At 38.5% G+C, this 21675-nt stretch overlaps 1 protein-coding gene across 1 annotated transcript in view; it reads right to left on the bottom strand.

The window, feature by feature from the left end:
• Positions 1-3670: 3670 nt before the first annotated feature.
• The window catches only part of Cltc (clathrin heavy chain), a 62504-nt gene continuing 44499 nt past the window's right edge, over positions 3671-21675 (bottom strand). The window contains exons 16-32 of the mRNA XM_038325064.2: positions 21229-21371; positions 20776-21010; positions 18039-18161; positions 16509-16654; positions 16096-16279; positions 15716-15908; positions 14784-14941; positions 14070-14234; positions 13863-13970; positions 13615-13782; positions 13348-13497; positions 13130-13261; positions 12910-13020; positions 12021-12191; positions 11580-11801; positions 6395-6470; positions 3671-4697 (exon numbers count right to left, since the gene is read on the bottom strand). Of these exons, the coding sequence (XP_038180992.1) occupies positions 4573-4697; positions 6395-6470; positions 11580-11801; positions 12021-12191; positions 12910-13020; positions 13130-13261; positions 13348-13497; positions 13615-13782; positions 13863-13970; positions 14070-14234; positions 14784-14941; positions 15716-15908; positions 16096-16279; positions 16509-16654; positions 18039-18161; positions 20776-21010; positions 21229-21371 (2610 nt within the window). The 3' untranslated portion in view covers positions 3671-4572. The remainder of the gene's footprint in view (positions 4698-6394; positions 6471-11579; positions 11802-12020; positions 12192-12909; positions 13021-13129; positions 13262-13347; positions 13498-13614; positions 13783-13862; positions 13971-14069; positions 14235-14783; positions 14942-15715; positions 15909-16095; positions 16280-16508; positions 16655-18038; positions 18162-20775; positions 21011-21228; positions 21372-21675) is intronic.

The following is a 21675-nucleotide window of genomic DNA, read 5'->3' as shown; positions in this document are numbered from 1 at the left end:
TTTTGAGGCAGTGAGTTTGAGACCAGCCTGGTCTAGAGAGCTAGTTCCAGGACAGCCAAGGCTACACACAGATACCCTGTCTCCAAAAAACAAAGCAACAAAAAAAGAATGAAAATACATTGTTTAAATGCGAGTGATAGATGCTAGAACAGTGATAAGGTCGGGTGGAAAGGGAGCCATGTTTCCCGTATATAATTAGGCCCCTTTGTGTTGATTACTCTTCAGTCAAACCATGCTGCTGTTCCTGGCCTTTTTTGAGGACCTGGTTCAAGAATCATAAGGCAGTTTTTCCCTGCTGCTACTTTTTGAATGACTGATAATCTTTTTTAATTAAGAGATCATTACGTAGACCCATCATGCAATCATAATTCAGGTTTTATCTAGCTGAATGTTTTGGAGACGGCATAATCTTGAACTTGTGGCATTTCTCCTGCCTTGACTTCCCACATGCTGGGACTGAAAGCATCAGCCATTATACCCAGTAAATTTCTATTTCAAAGTTGAAATTTTATGACCTGTGTAGCTTTTTGATGCTTATTTCTGATCCACTTGGATAAAGATACTTTACAGTGGTTCTAATATACAAGCTATAAAAATTCCTTTACATCAGTGGTGAAACCAGTGAGTTTGTGAACTTTATGGACTTTGGAAATGTGAGAATTTATGGTCACTAAACGACTGTAGTTGTACGCAATCTCTCCTGAAAATGTTAGGAACTAAATAATTTTATTACTTAAGGGCATTTTTTTCTGACTAGCCTGGAACTATGTTGAACAGGCTGATCTTGAACTCACAGATCCTCCTACCGCTTTCTCCCAACGCTGGGATTAAGGGCTTAGCCAGCATACTTGGCTACATAAAGCTTTCTTGACAATCTTGCTAGAATCCATTGTTCTTGATAGCTCCAGAAGATTGACAGTTATTTCTACGTTCACTATATCCTTTAAAACAGTGATGTCAAGGAGTATAAGGTCGTAAGTGGAAACTAGGCAGAATGATTAAACTGTAGGCAGTTTCCAAGTTATAAGGCTTGGCGCATTTTTATCATGCAGAAGCATAGACGGCTCAGGAGTAGTTAACACTGATGCCACAATAGCAACAGTTTCTAAACAGAATGTTTATACAGGAGTCAAGTGATGCAATCGCATGTAACTGAGTTGAACTCACTTAAAATACACGGTTATGACTCAGGTAATTTATGAGACTGCTGCACTACAGCATGACTCCACACTGACAGACTGCATTCCCAGCAGGATGTCTGGGGTAGCTGATTCAAGGACCTGTAACAGTGAAAATTGTTAATTCTGGTAACAAATCACAGTGTCTGTTCACCTGTTCTTGATGTGTATTTCATACACTCTTACCAAACAGCCCTCAAGGCATACTCTACAGAGCCCAAGGAGTCTTTATGTGACTGTACATTAACTTGAATGGAAGATACTGTCTTTTCTCTATCTAGTGTGCCCACTGATGGGCTATTTGAATGAGTAGTCATTATAGCTTGCATGGTCCCGCGTTTATAGTAGTTTCACTTGTCCTGAAGAAGCAGTTAAAAAGAGCAGTACTTTTCCCTAGCATACGTAGGGGAGGGGCTTTGAGAACTGCAGAATGCAGGACAAGGGAGTCTTCAGGAGTCCTGGTAGGTTGCCCATGCTTCAGTAGATGGTCTAACATGCAATTGCACATAAGCACTGACTTGGGAGAAAGTGGGGATGTTAGGATCATAGTAAATTGAAAACATGTATGAAATTCTCAATAAAAATTATTAAAATCATTTTTTACCCACGACTACTCGTGTTCATGTCTGGTTGTCTAAAAGGCTAGTATATAGTGTCACTTATTTGTGAACTCAGTTTCATGGAACATTTTTACTTTTATAAGAACTGAAACGAAGTTAGGAAGGTGGCTCTGCAGTTAAAATCTTGAAGAGAACCCATGTTTGGTTTCTGGCTCGTAATAGAGGATCCAGCACCCTTTTGTGGCCTCAATGGGCACCAACACTCAGAGTTTGTTTATGTAGTGGCTATTTTTATATATCACAAAATCAGAGAGCTTGTCACAGAATTTCTCATTAGTCTTCCCATTTCTTAGTTCCAGCAACACTTAACTGTTTAGTACAGTTTTCAGTTTCTTAGTCTAGAACCTACCCCAGTGATAAAAGAATGTTAATGAAGATACCTTGTTTAAAATAGTTTATTACCAACTTTCACCCCAGCCCAATCCTTGGATGGGCACTATGATTTGAAGATAACCTGACAGGTGGTGTATACTTATAATCCCCACAGGCAGGAGGCTTAGAAAAAAAGGATCTCAAGTTCAAGGAAGGCCAGCATGGACTAGATATGGAGACCCTGAATCAACAAACCAGTAGGCTAGAGAGAAGGTACAACGATGAAGAGCAATGTAGAGCAATAGAGCCTGGTTCAATTCCAAGCACCCACATGGCGACTCACAACCATCTATATGTAACTCCAGTTCCAAGGGATCCAGTGCCCTCTGCTGGTCTTGATCATGAGGCACCGATATGGTGCATGAACATAGAGGAAGGCAAAACACCCATACACATAAAATAATTTGCCCAGTAATTCTGAAAAGCACTTGGTATACTGATAAGAAAGTCAGCAGCCTGCTGACTGGCTGGCACATTACCAAGGTTTGTTTTAAGTGTTGCCCAATATGGACGGTTTAAGTGGCAATGTGGCATCACAGGATAACACTACATGATTAGAACAGCGAATCTGTTGGGGAAAAATATCCTCAATAAAACAATTAAGAAAACAGAGTAGGGCTGGAGAATGGCTCAGTTTTTAAGGGCAATGACTGCTCTTCCAAAGGACCCAGATTCAATTCCCAGCATCCACAGGGTAACTTAACTCCTGTCTCGGGGGATCTGAGCTCCTCTTCTGGCTTCTGAGGGCACTATGCACATGGCACACAGACATACATATAGGCAAATCACCCTTACATATAATAAATATGATATTTCAAATTGCTTCTATTCAAGAAGGGGAAAGACAGAATCATTCCACAAGTACAGGAAAAGTTAACAAGCTGACTTATATATCTCTTGACTCTTTATGATGAAAGGCAGATAGAGATCTGTGAACACCGTGTAGCTCTGGCCCGAACAAATGGTTTTCACGTTAATACTAACTCCCTGGGGGGGTGTGTTTTAAGTTTTTCTAAGAAAAAAAAAAAAAACTGTGAAGCTCAGATAATTTGCCTGAGTGTTACAGAGCAACATAAGCTAGGCACTAAGGTAGAGAATTAAGTCATAATGAAATAAATTTAATATTTTTAACCATGGCAAATATTTAAATTTGGTACCCTTTAAGCTCATGATAAGAAATGTCATGCTAACTACTTTTAAAAATACACTTTTATTTCAAGTTAATGTAACATGATTTAGTTAGGTGAAAATGCTTAAAACCTTGAAGTGCCACTTCATTAAAATGCTGGAAACATGACAAGTAGCCTAATTTAAAAACTGCTTTTAAGACTAAAGCATAAACTTTCTCAACTATACGCATGTAAATGACACAATGCATAACTTTCTCCATAATTCCCTCTATGACACCCTGTAATGCTCCTGCAGCATCCAGTATAAAACCATGGAAACGTCTGTTCTTCTGGTGTGAGATGTATTTAATTAAAACTGCAGTTCTACATGTTATTTCCACAGTCCAGTAATTTATTTTAAATTGGAGTAATTTCAAATTCCACAAACAAAACTGAAGAACAACAATATTTTGTTTGAATTCTCTCTTCTGTACACTCAGTGATCTAAAACACCACAATATCCAACATACACAAACCTCAGGGAAGGGTTAGTAAATACACACGTGTGGAATCATGGTGCTCTTTGTTCCTGAATGGAATGGTCCCACAGAAAAAGCACAGGATACAGCACAACATGAGGGCACCTGTTACACATGAAGTGAGCAAAACACACTAGCATTTTCTATATGCGCAATGGGGAAACCTGCATAGGTTAAAGGGCCTTTTATGCTCATTTAAAAATCATCAGGCAAGTTGTCTGTATGCATTTTTCAAATAATTTGGAGAGCGTTGTGATCCAATGTAGCATATGCTAATTAGTGTTGTCTTTGTTGGCATTGACAGTCTTGCATGGTCACATACCAGTATTTTCACTTTAGCTTTTCTTTGAATAAAAGAGATTTAAATGCATTTAGACAATACATATTGAAAGCTGTTTACATACACTAAATTTAAGAGATTCAGTATTAGAGTTCCTTTGTTTCTTTAAACACTACAGAGTGCAAATCAGGTTCTTCACAAGAGATTGAATAGTAAGCAGTTCTTCAAAGAATGAGGGGGAGAAAAAAAGCCCACATGAATACTATTCCCCTTTGAAAAGAAGTTCTAATGATGCGGAATGTGAAAATAAGGTTTTAACATAGGCGATCCAAGTCTATAGTTAGAAACAAAAAAGTAGTCCTTCATGAAATAAAGGTTACGAGAACACGTTGCCTGTTTCCCCGTTTATAAACTGAGAAGTGGGTAGACGATGCTTCAGTATGAAAATAGGAGACTACAGGATCAGCTTCCATCTTACATGCTGTACCCAAAGCCAGGCTGTGGCTGCCCATATGGTGGTGCAGTGTAACCATAACCAAAAGGTGCCTGGGGAGGGACTGCCACACTGGGTCCTGCTGTTAGCATCAGCTGGGGCTGACCTAAAAGTGACACAGAGGAGGAGAATCTGTTAGCACCTAGGTTTAGCACTATAATCTTTCCCACTCCAGCAGCGCAATCACAATTCACTGACTAAGTTGTAGGGGGCACTTTCAACTGTCCCGGTTTGGAATAGTCTCACCCTGAGAAGGTTCCTGCCTAAAAAAAAAAAAAAAAAAAGCCAACTGTGCAGGACTGAGGGCCACAACATCCTATATTTAAAGCAGTAACACATGCACATTTGACATTTACCAGGCCATACATCTGCCAACAAGCCTATTACATAATACACATTACATTTAGTGACAGTAACTAAAATTTTAGCACAGGAAAACTTTACAAGTTGTTAATTTAAAATCTCTGATTCTAAACATCTGAATGGTAATGAAACCTAATATGGTTCTAGCAAAGAATCCAGCGCTAATTTAGAGACAGCAATAGAAAAAACACATTCAAATATGCACTAGATATGCAATGCATTAGGCATGAAAAACATGAGAACGTATATACCTTCTATCAAATACTTGTTGATGAAGCTGAAATAGTTGCTGACCACATAAAGAAAACATGACACGTAAGGAACTTTTAGAGAGAGAAACACAATACTTCCCTAGCCCTGCAGATCATCTCCCGCTAGAACAGAAGCTATCTTTCTCCCAGCACAATGGACTCCTCCTTTCTTGTGGTACAACCAAAATTGTCTTCAGTGAGTTTTGGGGTTTTTTGGAAACTGGCTTACCAAAGAATCACCCCTAGATTACCTTGAAAATTCTAACCCTAGTTCACTCAAACACCATGAAGGCCCAGTCAGTGGACACCTACTAAATAATCACAACTATCATTTTTCCCTATTTCAAAGATGTCAGATCTTATTTAACATGTTAGGTCTAACCAGTCCTTCATCAAAACTACCCTGTCTCCTAAATTCCTCCAAACAGTTTATCTGTAATAATAATAAGAAAGATTCCTATACTGTCATTTTCCTTAGTTGTCTGAAACAAAAATGGTCATAATTTTATACTTTCTTCTAAAAAACATCTGGCTATAAAACTTTTAATCATACTCTTCAAACCCAATGTTTACCAAATATGAAATACAAAGAATAAGTAACCCACACAGGCTAGTAGAAGAGGAAGTCAACTGCTTTAAATACTTTAGGGTTTGGACGTTCTACCTCTCTGGAAAGTTCTCAAGTGGAAACTCAACCCCCATTCTCTGTCCTAGATAGATTTAAAGTGAGGATGGAGTCTTTATGCAAAGACATCCATGGCATATTGGTTTTTCTAAAAACAGAATTCATTGTTGTTTCTTTCTTACTGACTTAGAGAAACAAATAGATCAGTCATCAATCTGGCAACAGATTTTTTTTTTTTTTTTTTTTTTTTTTTCCAAGACAGGGTTTCTGTGTAGCTTTGGAGCCTGTCCTGCAACTAGCTCTTGTAGACCAGGCTGGCTTCAAACTCACAGAGATCCACCTGCATCTGCCTCCCGATTGCTGGGATTAAAGGCGTGCGCCACCACTGCCCAGCAACCTAGACCATCTTTAATGACTATTTTTGAGATATTCTATGCACAGAAGATTATTAGAGTGGAAAACATCAAAGAGTTTTAAATGGTCCTCAGGAGAAAATACTAATAGTTGGGAGGACTATTCCTTAACTCAGCTTGCTACATTTAAGAAAAAAAAGAGACAGATTACCATAAACGATGGGCTGTGTCTCTGTAGCTTGTTCTTCTTCTTTTCTCAATGACTCTGAAGCATCTAATTTATCCACCTAGAGAAAAAGAAATCATGTTAGTTAGAACCTCAAAAGCATTACAAACTTAGGTTTATGGCAGAGAGTGGAAAAGCCTTAGTATGTTAAATTATGTCAAAATAAAACAGACTGGCAAGAACATTCTCAGACCCCATCAAATTCAATGGCAATATTCATACTTCAGTAAGGGTGGTTTTCAGCACTGTCGTTAAAACCCCTCAGGCAGGAGGGGTTTATAAATGCATAAGAGCTCACACCAGGCTAAGACTGGACATGCTGGGATGCAGCCTGAGCAAGGGAGGAAGTGAGAAGGAAGTGTACACACTATCAGAGGGAATAAGAACTCACGAACCATCAAGACTTCCTTCCCCAAGGGAATAGGTTTGCAAAAAAGTGAACTGAGTCTAATGGCTAGATTAAGTACTTGAGCAGGATACGCTGCTCTGCCAACTGTGCATAGCTACTGCTGAGGCTTATATTTTACAGGCTGAGCAGTCTCAAGGAGCTCCAAATTTCAATCTGACTGTATAATACCATTTTCCTTAGTTATCTGAGACAAAATGATTAATGGTACATGTTTTTAAGAAGTAACTAGGATTGTCTGATCTGGCTCTTTTAATGAAGCCAAAGAAATAAATGGCTTCTGTATACTAGCTAATCAAAGCAGGCAATATCAGATAGTATCAGTCTCAGTGTATGACTGAAGGGCCGGATGGCTATTACCCAGCTAGATGGCTTCGCAAACCACTTTTTCATCCATTGGATTTCCTTCTCTAGAAAATGAGGCTGAAAGAAGCTGGAAGTTCTCTGTGGAGCTAACATAATTTCATTCTGTAAGTCTGGGACACACACTGAGAAAAATAACAGGATTCTGGCATTACAGAATCCTCTGTACCACATACTTCTATTGCCTTTACACTAGCCTATAATTATATTTCAAACTATGTTTAAAAGTTGGCATCTGAACCAGTTTTTCTCTACAACTAAATTTCAAATCTCAGTGTTCTATGTACTGTTTTTAAGGCCAAAAGTGTGGTAAGATTGTGAGTGTAGAGAGGAACCTCATATGTTCTCCCAAGAGACAATGTGGAGAGGTGAGGTGGAGGAGGCACACGAGCAGACATGTAGATCCGTGAAACAGTTGTGAAAACTAGATCTTTTTAAAATGCTAAAGCAGACCCCATGTTCTACTGGAAATTTAAAATAGCATCTTTGAGTATACACACAGGCACAGAAGGTTAGGGCAGTATTTTTTGTAATTGTAAAAATTACATGTACTTGTTTGAGGATAGGGGATGACAAACAGGGCCATGGTGTGCATGAAGAGGTGCAGGGTGTGCATGAAGAGGTGCAGGGTGTGCATGAAGAGGGTGCATGGTGTGCATGAAGAGGGTGCATGGTGTGCATGAAGAGGTGCAGGGTGTGCATGAAGAGGTGCATGGTGTGCATGAAGAGGGTGTAGGGCAACTTGCAGAAGTCAGTTTTCTCATTCTACCATGTGGGTCCTAGGGACAGAATCAAGCATCAGTCAGGCTTGACAGCAAGTGCCTGTCCCAGCTGACACAGCTCAAGACAATGGTTTAGACTCACTCTAATTGCTGCATGTTAAAAGCAATCTGGGTCTAACCCAGTCTTGTTAAAGGACTTCTAAGAAGTAAGCTTCAGTAGTTTGTCTATCCTAGGAAAATGGGTTTGCTTTGTTTTGTTTCAAGGTTTGTGGGATTTTTTTGCAGGGGAGGAGAAAGAGTTTCACTGTGCATCCCTTTTGTGAATGTGGTCTTTAAGTCAGTTTTTTTTTTGTTTTTGTTTTTGTTTTGTTTTTTACTTTTAGAACTTGTTTAAGTCAGCATGTGGTGGTGGTTTGCTTTCATATACTATTTTCTTATTTTATAGCCTATACTATAATCATGTTACAAATTATCCTACTATCAAATTAAAGACTACTATGGAATGTAAAGATTATGTGAAGTACCCATTATTTGGCATCCGAATTTACAAGACAAATTATTCATCTGTACAATTTAAGAACAGCTATGCCATCAAGATCATTTGGGGTTTGCTAACCTAGCTAATATGTGAGGCTAGTCTACAAAAGCTATACAGGGAACATGGATGCCTGCATATAAATAATTTCTAAGATAAAGAGGAAAAATTAAACCAAAAAACCCAGCACTGCATAATACATCTCCAGACTTTCAAGGAAAAAAAAAAAACTTAAGTAAACAGACACATATAAAAGTTAATGTCTGATTAAATGTTGAACACAGGTCTGCTAGAGAAACACCATGGGAGATTAAAAGAGCCAGCATTATCCAATTGCCCAGTCATTGACCTAGGCAGGGAGGGAGGAGGAAAAACACAAATCCCAGAGGAGAAACACCAACATAAGCAAAAATGTTGATGTTTATATAATGAGACAGCCTCTGGCACAGGAACATCCAATTTTTATTTAATTAGCCCAATTTAGATTGCACAAAAAGAAAAATCGGAGGTTTTTATGAACATAAGCTTTTGTTAAGAGCTGTAACAAAAGTTTCTGATCTTCAGATTGAAGAAAAATTAAACATAATTATGTCACTGAAATCAGTTCCATTGGTAATATTGGAAATCTACTAAAATGCAAAAGGCTTTTCCACAAAGACTGCAATATGCTGCAGAGTAAAGTCAACATGCAGTCAGTTATTTTGGTGTATGTGTGCATGAAAAAAAGGCAAAAGTACTGAAGCGAGAAGTGAGATCTGAAGATGACTGGTGCCATACAGGCTCTCGAGAAACACACACAGCCCACAGCAATGCTCTATGTTTCGGAGTAGTATGATGTAATTGCAATGACTTGTACATGCTTGATTTAAAACAACGCATAACACTACAGTTCAATTACCCATTTTTCACACACACGCTTTCTAACTGCCTTGCTTACTAGCTGCTGAAGGGTCTCACACACAATGCATTTTACTCAGGTTTGCCCTAAGTTCCAGTGGTGACTCCAGTCTGATGAACAGAATCCCAAAGCATTGGATCCACCCAAGTTCATTTAAATTTAACACTCCTTTACTTCCCCACCACTCCCTATCCATAATTTTACACCAGGCTTAAGTTTTAAAGTTTATTTTGTTTATACTGGGATGGAGACAAGCCAGTGAAGAAAGCAGCAACCAAATGGTGCCTAAATTTGGCATTCTTGGATATTGAGCCAACTAATCAACAAGACAGCAAGTTTTAGGTAGTTTCTAAGGAATGCCTTCTTACAGATATGTGTTAATATTGCCTTGTTATTAATATTAACAATCCATGTTGCTTAGCAACAGTTACAGCAAGCTTGGCTCTCTCATGATTGAAAAGATTTTGGTTCCTCTTAAAAATGGACTAGCACCATGAGAACTGGACACCTGGAGAAACATGAGGAAAGTCTCTTCTGAAGCAGCTAGTATCTCTTGTATCTACTTTCAGCAAAAAAAATTAGTAAGAATCAAGAGATCAGAAACTGGATCACAGTCCTTCAATACCACAAAAACCCCAGAAAACAAACAAACAAAAAAATCCCCACAGAACTCCAAAAGCCTCTTAGGGCATGTACATACAGATATAAATTCAACAACTGTCAGGCAAGCTCACAAAATAAAAAAGAAGATGTTTCAATTTATTTCAAATATTAAGAGAGTCCTACTACAGTCCAGATACCCTGATAGTTTGGAATTAATATTGAAACTCACCACGCTCAGTTTTAATAATACATTAAAGAGAGACTGTGAACCAACTACTGATTAGCCTCCTGCCCTTCCTAAAGCCTATTAGCCGATTAGTAGCAAACATCTACTAATGTCCTACAGCTCTATTATAGTTATGTTTCAAGGGACTTGCAGAGGCTTAGTGAAAATTTATTGGGGGGAAAGCAGCAGCAGCAGTGTAGAAAAGGAAGGAAAAAAATCATGCAAATTCCTTAGACTTAGTCCTCCAGACTTAAAGATGGAAAAGAATCAACTTTCACCTTTTCCTTTATTGCATCAACCTGCAAAGGAATTCAGAAGGTGCAGCTTAGAAAAAAAATCAAATTCCATATTGAGCATAAAAAGGTAGAATCAGCAACAAAGGTTCAAGGGAGAAACATGTACCCACTAAAAAAGGTAGGCGCCAAGTGGAAGTGAAGGGCAAACGGAAGCAAAATTGAGAACCTTTAACTTCAAAGCTCACTGCAGAAGTATTTATGCTAAGTCAGTGTGAAAGGAAGCAGTTTAATGGCTAGTAATGGACAGCACTTAGGTTAACAGCAGCCAGGTCTCAAAAGGTGGTATTATGCATAAGAAAAGAAGCTCATCTCCCCTATGGCTAAGCTGTGGTAACTGTTTAATCACACTGAACTTACATATAAAATATTACTCCTTAAAAAAAAATCTAGGTGCAACATGAGATGTGTGATCCCCTAAGGAAAATCTCTCTATACTGAGGGCGTTAGTAGTGTTTCCCCGCTTGTATTCAGACACGCTGAAGAGATCAGAAGTGAGACTTCAATTTTAAGCTTGATTTGCTCTAACAAAATCGATCTTTCAAAATCATTTACATTGTCTACGCATATCTAGTAACTCAGGGCAAGCAAAAACTATTCTAACATCAAAAGGAGATGCTAAAATGAACAGTAAATTTTATAAAGTGGCTGTATCTTCAGTTTATTTAATGTGTATTTAGGAAACATAGTTAACTGCAAATTACCTATGGTTTTTTAAAATTGGGTATCTGATTATCAAAAAATCTGTGATGATTATTAGCAGGCTGTTTATACGATGCAGCTTTCCCATGGGAAACAGGTAAAGACATGAAGTCAGGAACCAAACAAAGGTAATCTATACAAGTATACATGGAAATCTGGGTTTTATAGGAGTTAATTTTAAAATGCTATTTTAAAAGATTTCAAACATTAAAACAAAAAGTGCTATTCTCTTTAAGAATATAGAGGGCAAACAATGACAAGTTTGAGTTCCCTTCCTAGTCATGGCATCTGTTATCTCTTAAGAAAAATTCCATGTAATAAGAACATTTTATGATCAATAATTTCTACTTGAGAAAAAGAATAAAAAATATGCATGTAGCAGTAAAATTATTAGTTCTGAATATACTTCTGACCATCATTACCTTGGTCAAATATTCCTTCATAACCTGGATGAAATAGGGCATGGCGAAATCCATGATATTGTGCCTCCATGCAGTTTCCAGGACGACGTCTGGCCTTAAGAGATCATAACAGGTAAAGAGACAAGCCCCGAAGCACTCTCTTTTTTCTTCCTGCAAAAACCACTGTAGAAGTTCTTCAGCCAATTCTGTATCTTTAGATTCAGAGGCATACTGCATTGCATCCTATTCAGAGGAAACAATGAAGGGCAGAGGTTAACCCAAATATGCTGACTTAAACCAGTCCTAAAAGAAAAAGAAAAAAAAAACCCACCAAAAACCACAAACCACTCACTTAAAGACCACATTCACAAAAGGGAATCACACTACCAATTCTCGTACCCATGGAACTAACAGCTCGATCACATCACTTGTCCAGAAACCCCCCCCCCCCACTTTATCAACCTTGTAAAGGCTGTCTTTCTTGCACAGCTCTACGCTCTGTTTCCAGCGATTGTTGCCTTTGAAGAGATAAGCAGCAATTCTTCTGAATTCAATGAGTTCGTGTTTTTCCAAACGCTGAGCAAGTGAGATATTGTCAAAGTTGTCATAAGCATCTATTGATGTTCGCAGAGCCTTAAGAGATGAGACAAAGTCATTCAAAAGTCAACTAAAGGCTTTCAGTTTAACATTTATTTTGCACAATTCATTTTGATGTAGGCAATTAGTGGATAGCATGGAATATAGCAACATAGAGTCAAGCATCAAACTACAAAAGTTGTAGCCTATGTTCAGGTGTGAACTTTCTTCATCTACTTCTAAAACAATAAATAAAATCCTCAAATGCACTGTACAATTTTCTAAAGGCACAATTTTCTCCAAGGTTTCCAGTATCGATACTAACTTGAATAGCTATGGAACTCACAAGGAATATGTAATATGGACAAGAACTTATGCTGTCAGGAAACTATTCATATAATTTAACATGATATTCACCCTTACAGATTTGGCTCTGAGCCTAAAGGAAAATCATGGTGAGCCAGATGCCTGAATCTGAGGCAAGCCTGGTCTACCAGGCAAGTTCCAGTCGGTCAAGAATAAGTGAAACTAAAAAAGGCAATTACCTTAAAAGACAAATACTAAGATATTATGCAAGAAAAGTAATAATCAGTTAAGTCCACTTAAGAGCAAGTAAGTTTTAAGGACTAACTGAAAGAACCTAGGCACCCACGTGTCTGTTCTTTTATAAACGTAAAGATAACAGGAGCTTTTGCTACAGAACCTGTTTAAAGCCAACTTTAAGCCTAATCAGGACCTGACGTCTTAAGTAATTACAAGAATTCATAGGTTTTACCTGGTAATCTTCTTCCGTAATAAAGAGGTTGTTCAGTGATTCATTTACAGACTTGTTGTTGTGGTTCTGGACGGAGCGCAAATATGGTTTCACCAGTGGTAGCTGTTTAACCTTTAAGATAAAGTTTGTTAGAAAGGTAGCCATGTTGTAGAAGGTCTAGGACAACTGTTATCCAAGCACGGCAAAATCTTCACTATGAAGTTCAGTTTAAAATGGTTACCTTGCTGAAATAATTGACTGCACGAGTGTGATCCAACCGTGGAGACAGCACCATGAGCAAGTCATTTAACAACAGAGGCTTGAATTCTAAGTAGAACTGGATTGCTCTGTAGTAGAGTTCCACATTGGCCACCTAAAGTAGGAGAAATCCATGCATTAAAAGTCAGTTGCTCCCCCAATGAGCCTTCTCCTTCCACAGCTATACCCGAGGGTACATACCTTGGTAATGATATCCTTGAACTGTCCTTCCTTCCATGCATCGGTGGGATGATTCATCATGGTGATTATGGCATTATCATATTCTTCATACTTGTCATACAGGAACACCAGCTCTGCCCAAAGATGAGCTTGTTCTGCAGCTCTCAGCACCTGCATAAGAAGACCAGTCGCTTAAGATGTAAATCTAACTTCTGCTACCTGTCAGCCTAATGAGGAGCATGGTATTTTAATTATTAGAGTTGCCTGGCAGTGGTGAAGACTGGTTACCTTAGGAATATTCACTCTCGACCAGAACAACTCCAGGTGCTCCCTCATTTTCTGTGGTTTGAATTTAGAATACAGAATAGCTAGTTCTGTGAACATTCCCATGTGAGCTCGCTCCAGTCCCAAGGCTGCTTCCAACATGGTGATGAGTTCTTCAAAGTATCCACGGTCCTAAACAGAGAAATAAGCAATTAGAGGAGAGAACATGTATGCAAAGGTCTCAATTCATATGAAGTCCTGGTGTTCATTACCTGATAGTAGTTGATAAGTTCCTCTAACTCATCTGCATGTACTACAATATGAAGCCCACACATTTGAGCAAGACGGAACTCTTTTCCATCTACACAGGCAAAGCAGACCTAGAATAAACATTTTTCATTATGAGAATCCAAATGTAAATGTAGACGATTATTCCAACAGAAAACTTAAGTCATCATTCAAACTTGGGTTTAGATTACCTCCTTCCAGGTTCGGGTACTATTAGCTTTTCTAGCACCATCAACTGCTGCCTGATATTCACCAAGGTGAACAAGGGTAGATGCCAAGCGTCCAAAGTTAGAAACATTATTGTACAACAGCTTTGCAGCATCATACATTTTTTCATCATAACAACGATCACCAACCTAGGGATAAAGGCAATCCACGATCAGTAAAATGTAAGTCTCAGCTCAGTCCTTCTTTCAAATTCCTATCTTTGCATTGAACACATACACACTCTGTCTCTCTCTAAAATGTTGATTCTTCCAAAGCAACAAAGTTATTCAATCACTGACTTTCACATATGTTTAAAATGTGAAGGTAGTAAGACAATTCAGTTAGAAAAGTGCTTGCTTGCCTTGCAAATATCAGGATCAGAGTTTAATACCCACCACCCACATAAAAAGCCAGGTGTGATGGTGTGCTTGTGATTCCAGCACCGATGCAGTGACAGAGCAATCCTTTACACTTGCTGGCCAGCTGGCCTAAACTACTTATTGACACCCAGGCCAACAAGAGACCCTGTTTTTTGTTTTGTTTTTAAAGTGGATAGTGCCTGAGAGGTAAAAACAGAGCTTGTTCTCTGGCCTTTATATGCACCTACATACAAGCATCCCACTAAACACCACACACACACACACACACACACACACACACACACACACACACACACACACACACACACAGGAACCCACTTGCTGAATATGAGCGTTATTTGGCCCATTGATGAACTCTTCTAATTCTGCAAGGCGGTTTGTTTTAGCCAGCGCAAATATCAATTCTGTCTCCACATAGGACTCTCGAGCCTTCTTTCGTGCCATCTGCAAATACTTCACCAGTTCTTCCCAGTTTCCTAAAAGAAACAAATAAGCCATAAATTAGCATCCTTATTTTATATTTCCAACCAAATATGTAAGATCTGCTATTTGTGCCCCCTACATTTTTTTTCTTTTTTCTTTTTGAGAGACTATCATGCTACATTTATGTTTATGCTTGCTGGTCAGCTGGCCTAAATTACTTTACACCCAGGCCAACAAGACACCCTGTCTTTCAGTGGATAGTACCTGAGAGGTAAACACAGAGCTTGTCCTCTGGCCTTTACAGTATCTACATACAAGCATCCCACTAAACAAACACACACACACACATTATTATGATGATGATGATGATGCCTAGGCTGTCCATGAACTTAAGGCCTCCTGTCTCAGCTTCCCAACTGCTACGATGGCATATGTACATCACTTCACCAATTTAACTCCCTTTTCAAAGAAACAGTACACAGAACAACACATAAAAATGGATATGCCCAAAAGTACAAAAATTCCATTATATGCCTGTATTATTATTGATCCAAAGAGTATCTGATACCTTTGATACATACACACTTAAAAGTTATATATCAGAGCTATATCACGATTTTATCAGACTTCAAACTAAAATTAACCTTCTCCATAGATCTAAATTCACACAATGCAGTCAGTGTTTAGCTGGATTAAGATGCTGGGCTGATAGTTTTCACAAGTAATCAAGAAGTATTGAACCTCTATACAATTAAAAGTTAAGATACCCAAATATATGGCTTAGTAATTTTCTGAGGTCTCAAATACACATAGATTAGAAGTCATACCACTGGTGTTGGCAGCCTGAACAACTTCCATGTAGGATGAAGGATCATCAGCTTTGATGTAAGAATCAATGGCTTCCTTCACCATTCCTTTCTGCAACTGAGCTTTTGCAAGTTGACTCCAAACAGCAGGCTCATTGCAGCGTTCAGCAAACTCATATGCACGATCCAGGTTTCCAATATGTTCAATTAAGACCTGGGCAACATTTTTGAATTGGTGTTACAGTAAAAAAGATCTTACATGTTTAAACTGATAGCATTTTATGATTATTTATGATTCTACTGTGATAGCAATCTGTACACACCCTAATAGGACAATATATTCTTTACATCAAGAGAAGGCATTGCACAGTTATATTAATTTATCTAATTTCAAGACCTACCTGAACTGCTGAAGTATTGACATCAAACTTCCGGAAAATAGCAAATGCTTCTTCAAACAGTTCATTGCTGATGGCAATGTTAGCAATATCTGGAGCATCATAATTATCCAGGCGGTTAATATACTCCATAACACGTGTCCGATCAGCCTTAATTGCAGTGAGGATGAGGAGATTTTGCAGATTCCTTTAGAAACCAAGATATTCAACCACAATGTTTAAAAAGTGTATCAGTGGCAAGGAATAACCAGTATGGCACTAGAGGGTCATTTGTCTCAGGGGACAGGTGAGAAGAGGTAAGAGTATTAGGAGAGTAACAAAAACTGCCTCTAATTTATTTTCTGCTCCTTACCCCAAACCAACAGGTCACATTGAAAGACTGAGCAGAAAGTTAGTGCAGTCCTCTGGCAGCGTACCTGTGTTCACTGAATACAGAGTTATCAAGTACAATTTTCTCCAGGAGTTCAATGAGTTCATTAGGAAGATCTGCTGTCATAAAAGCCTTCACAGTTACTGACACTTCTTCTGGGTCCTGAGTTTCAGACAAGGCTGTCTGTACAACCTACAGAGGATATGCATGGTATAGTTATAAAAACAAAAACAAAAAAACCCAAGGTCTTCTTAACAATATATTGCCTAGTAAGAATAACTTGATAACTTCTTATTAGAAAAAAATCTCAAATAGGAGGAAACTACCCCTAATTTACTACTCAACGATCTTTGTACACAAATACACATGAAGACACATTATGCTACTAACATTAGCAATTACATAATTTTTACTTTCCCCTGATAAAACACTATCCATAATAACACTTATCACTATTACTTAATGGCTTCTTATTTTCAAATCCCAGATGCAGATTATAAAACGAACAACCCTGGTTTTGGCTACTTTCATAAGCCCAGATGCCACAATGACTGCAGGAAGCTTTGTATCTTGGGAAGGTGCCTTGGAAATGCTTCCTGGGGTTAGTGGAAAACTCAGAGGTAGTAATCTGCTCTTCAAAATGCTGTACCTACATGCCTACCAGAAGAATTTAAGAATCATTATAATAACAAGTAATAATTACCACTTTAAATTCGGGACTTCAATATCATATAGGTATAAAGACTTCAGCTGTGGTGCTGTGGTTCTTTATTTAGATTTAGTATCATTGAATTGGGCACTGTGTGTGCTATTATGTACCATTCCTGTGGTTGTGTGCATGAATGTGTGTAGGAGCATGTGCATATATCAAAGGTTGTTACTACCTGTCTTGTCCAGTTACTCCTCCACTTTATTTTTGATAAAAGTCTCTCCCTGAAGCTAGGATTCTTTCATTTGACTGGACTGGCTTACCAGGATGTACCAGAGATCATCCTATCTACCTACCATGGGAGTTAAATACAGGGGCCCCTAAGCCCAGCTTGCATGTGGATGCTAGGGATGTGAACTCACGTCTTCACACTTGCAAATGGAACCATCTCCATGATACTTACTTGGAGATAGGATCATGATACAGTCATAGCTCAAGATGAACTTAAATTCACATTCTTCCTCTCTCAAACAACTAAGTGCTGGGACTTCAGGCATAAGCCGTATTTTCCTCCTCCCCCCCAAAAAAATTACTTGGATTTTTTGTATTTTGTATTATCAATCCTCATTGGGTGCTGACTTACATGAAGACATATTTTAAATGTCTTCAATTTAGTCATGTGGTCAGGTAATAATTTGTAGTCAATCCTAATTTATTTTCTTTTAATTAAAGACAATGAATTTAATATAATTGTTTTAGATTTCACTTTCCTTGTATTTAATATTTAGCTGTATAATTAATTTTAATGTTCTTTCACTTTTTCTGCTCACCACTATAGTCCTATATGACTCACGTGAGTTTATGGGTAAATAGTGAAAGGAAAGTATTCCGACCCAAAGAGAAGAGAAACACTTTTGCCATTTTTACCTGGTCAATCAGTGGTCTTCTGTATGGATTACTTTCCAGTAGCACACTACCCCACAATTCTGGATCTTTACGACGGACCAGGTAGCGGGAAAGGCTTTTGAAGAGGGAATTCTCATTACAAACCTAATTAAAATAGCAAGGGTTAATGTCAACACAAGAAGTAAAGACTATAGAAGACTGAAAGTTATCTGCAAACTTGCCAACTCTTGGTTCTGTAAGACATCTATTACTTCTATAAAGTCTTGGGAATGCCACAGTCAGATGTATTCACTGAAACTCAACAATGGAAAAAAAAGAATTTTTAGGGGCTTTAAAAAAGCATCCTAATATTACATTAGTTTATTTATTTTTTTTTTTGAGATGGTGGTTTCATATACGAGAGCTTCAAATTCTTATACCCCTTCCTCACTTCTTGAATAATGGAATTACAGACATGCAATACCATACTCAGCTTATTTTCAATGTTCAAACATTAGTATTGTATGACTTTAAGTTATAAGCTTTGTGTTGTACTTTAATACAGAGCTGGTTATCTCCAAAGCTTTCTTTTAGTATTTTATTAACTACTCTTACATACTTACTTTCTATATATTTGCATATAAATATGCAAAACCTTTGAAAGTATGTACATACATAATTACGTTTCTTGGATCTGATCACTGAAGTGATTCTAGAAACAAATATATCTCTAGTATAGAACTTGGTTGCTAATGGCATCCTTTGCTAGAAAGAGTGGGGGTATCCTGGAAAAATGAGCAACTCTAAGCTTGGAAAGTTACAGAATAATCCTGCTGTATTAATTATCAGGAATGAAGTGCCCCAACAAATCAGGCGACCATCTGAGTGCCAACATAAGTAACAGTTGTTGCAGAATATTTGTTTAACCACTTAAAGATGTGTTGCTCTTTTACCTTGCCTGCCTAGGGAACCTGATTAGTCTACTAAAAAGATAGTAAGAGAGGAGGTGTAAATGGGGGCTTTACATCCCATATCAAGGAGGTATAAGTGGGACTTCCAGGCAAGGCAAGAAAGTAGGAGGAGGATTGAGGGAGAGAGGGAGGGAGGGAGGGAGGGAGGGAGGGAGGGAGGGAGAGGGAGAGAGAGAGAGAGAGAGAGAGAGAGAGAGAGAGAGAGAGAGAGAGAGAGAGCGAGAGCGAGCGCACAGAGGAAGCAGGAAAGTAGGACACACAGAATGAAAAGTCAAAAGTCCTGAGGCAAAATGCAGATAAATAGAAACAAGTTAAGTTAAAAGAGCTAGCGGGACAAGCCTAAGCTAAGGCCGGGCATTCATAACTGACATTAATAATAAGTTTCTGTTTCTTTATTTAGAAGCTGATTGGCAGCCCAAAGAAAATTCCTACTACAAACAGCTATGACGATAAAGAGTAAAACAAGAATCTATGAATCCAGGCTGATAAATATGACTGAATTTTTTTTCCAGTGCTAAGGATTATACCCAGGGCCTTGCTCATACCAGCTCAGTGTTCTGACAACCAGGAGAAAAGGGTGAAGCTTCACAGAGGCTAAATAGAGTGGGGGAAGAAAAGGATATGTGCATGGCCCACAGAGCATATGCATCTGTTTATAATGTGCTTCTGAATGCAGAAACATGGGACAACCGTGACTTAGGACACATTCTGAGTAGAATATATGATGTATATCCAATCACAGAGAACCATTATGGAAGCACTTGAGTGCAGACGAAAAGTTAGGAAGTGACACAGGGAAACTAAAATGAGAAATGCTTTACTTTTGGCCAGGCACGTAGCGCAGGAGATGCAGTGCTCTCCCAGCATGGCATGAGGGGAAAGGAAAGGAGACTATACACCTGTACAAAATGTAGAGGTCAGCAAGATGGCTTAGTATGTAAGGCACCTGTCACCAAGGCTGATGACCCAAGTCTAGTTCCTAAGAGACAACAGATTCCCACAACTGTCCTCTGACCTCTACAGACATGTGTACAAAATATAAATATTTTAGTTTAAAAAAATACAGAACAGGCAAATCATCAAGGGTTGAGTGTGGTTTGGCATTTGAGAGAGTCTATGAGAATGGAGAGCATGGAGAAGCTTTCCTGAAAAGAGGGGCTCCTTCCTCAATGATGAGGGCCTGGAAAGTGGGAAAGAACGGTGATGATGTAACACTGTGAATTTATTGATAGCCATTTAATCTCTTTACAATGGAAAATTCGGTTATGCATTTTATTTCACCAATTTTGAGTTTTAGCAAAGGTATCTGTCATTAAAAAATACATTTCTAAGAACTGATTCAGAATAAAGACTAAAGAGAGAGGATACAATTATGATACTGAACTACACACAAATCTGATAACACTGAAAGAAAACAGATTCTTCAAAGTACCCTATTAATGTCATATTGGTTGTAGCTAGTATCTATGTGAAGATACTTTTCCATTCATAGAAAATAAAGTCCAAAGGGACACAAGTCCACGAGGTATGTAACATAGAAAAAAATGCTTATGTTCAGGATGTATGACAGTATACAAGAACAAGTAACGTTAATGGGGTTAACATGCCAAATCAGGAATGTATACAGGCTTTACATTCTGGGCACTTTTATGTTTACTCTCTTTCCAATTAAGTTTTAAAAATGCAATCTGCCCAGGATTGCTCCATAATACCTAAAAACAGGCAGGAACTCAGATTCTCCTAATCAGATATACAATTAGCTGAAGAGATACAGCTGCCTCTGCATATGCTCAGCAAACAGTACTTACATTGATGAGCTCCAGGTCACACTGACCACGTTCGTAAGCGACACAAGCCAGATGTGGGTCTCTCTTCTCACAATACTTTCCAACAACACGACTGTCATAATAGGGGTTTTCACGAAGGAATCTCTCTGGGTTGTTATTACTGTCAATGTATATTTTGGCTAATGCATTGTGAGTAGCAGGCTCCTCACAGCCCTCATGAATTCTGGCCTCAAGCCAAGGCAGAAGCAGCTTCAATCTAGTGAGAACAACAGAGCCCCACACACTATGTTACAGACAGCACAGTCCTCTCATAACTCCAGCATCACCTTATAGGAAAAACAAAAAACAACCCCCCCCAAAACCCATTTCAACCCTGACAGCTAGCTTGTCAGTGTCCCGTCAGCTGACGAGCGACGTCAACTATCAGCACACTCTCCAGACTCATCTCTTGTGATGGTGAAAGCAGTACCACACCTGTTTCTCTTTTCCACTTCTGCAACAAGCTCATCAGTAGAAAATTGACCTCTCACAACAAGAATCAAATTTTTAATGACATCTTCAGAGCAGTCAACATCAAGCAACCCTCCAATAACCACAGGGAGTCGACTTGGATTTACCTGTATTTGGAAAAAAGAAAATAAAACATATCATTACATTAATAGGCAAAGCTGAGTTAAAAACGTAAAGCCCAGTTTTCAAAAAATTAGCAGCAAACTGTGCATCTAAATTTCTAGTCACATGAAGGACTTTAGCACAAGTCCAGCTAGAAGGGCTCGCAGTCTAGCAGGCACTGGGAGCACTTGCCCATAGTCTCCCATGCTTAATTAGCCCCACTTAAGAACTGCTCCAAATGCTAAGCACAAAAACAACAACAGCAATGATTACCAAGTGCAGAAACTTCAATTACGGCAAAACTGCCCA

The sequence above is a fragment of the Arvicola amphibius genome, chromosome 4, assembly GCF_903992535.2.
Source record: "Arvicola amphibius chromosome 4, mArvAmp1.2, whole genome shotgun sequence".
In the NCBI taxonomy this organism is placed as follows: domain Eukaryota; kingdom Metazoa; phylum Chordata; class Mammalia; order Rodentia; family Cricetidae; genus Arvicola; species Arvicola amphibius.
The sequence above is the reverse complement of the archived record's forward strand: the minus strand, read 5'-3'. Positions and strand labels throughout refer to the sequence as shown.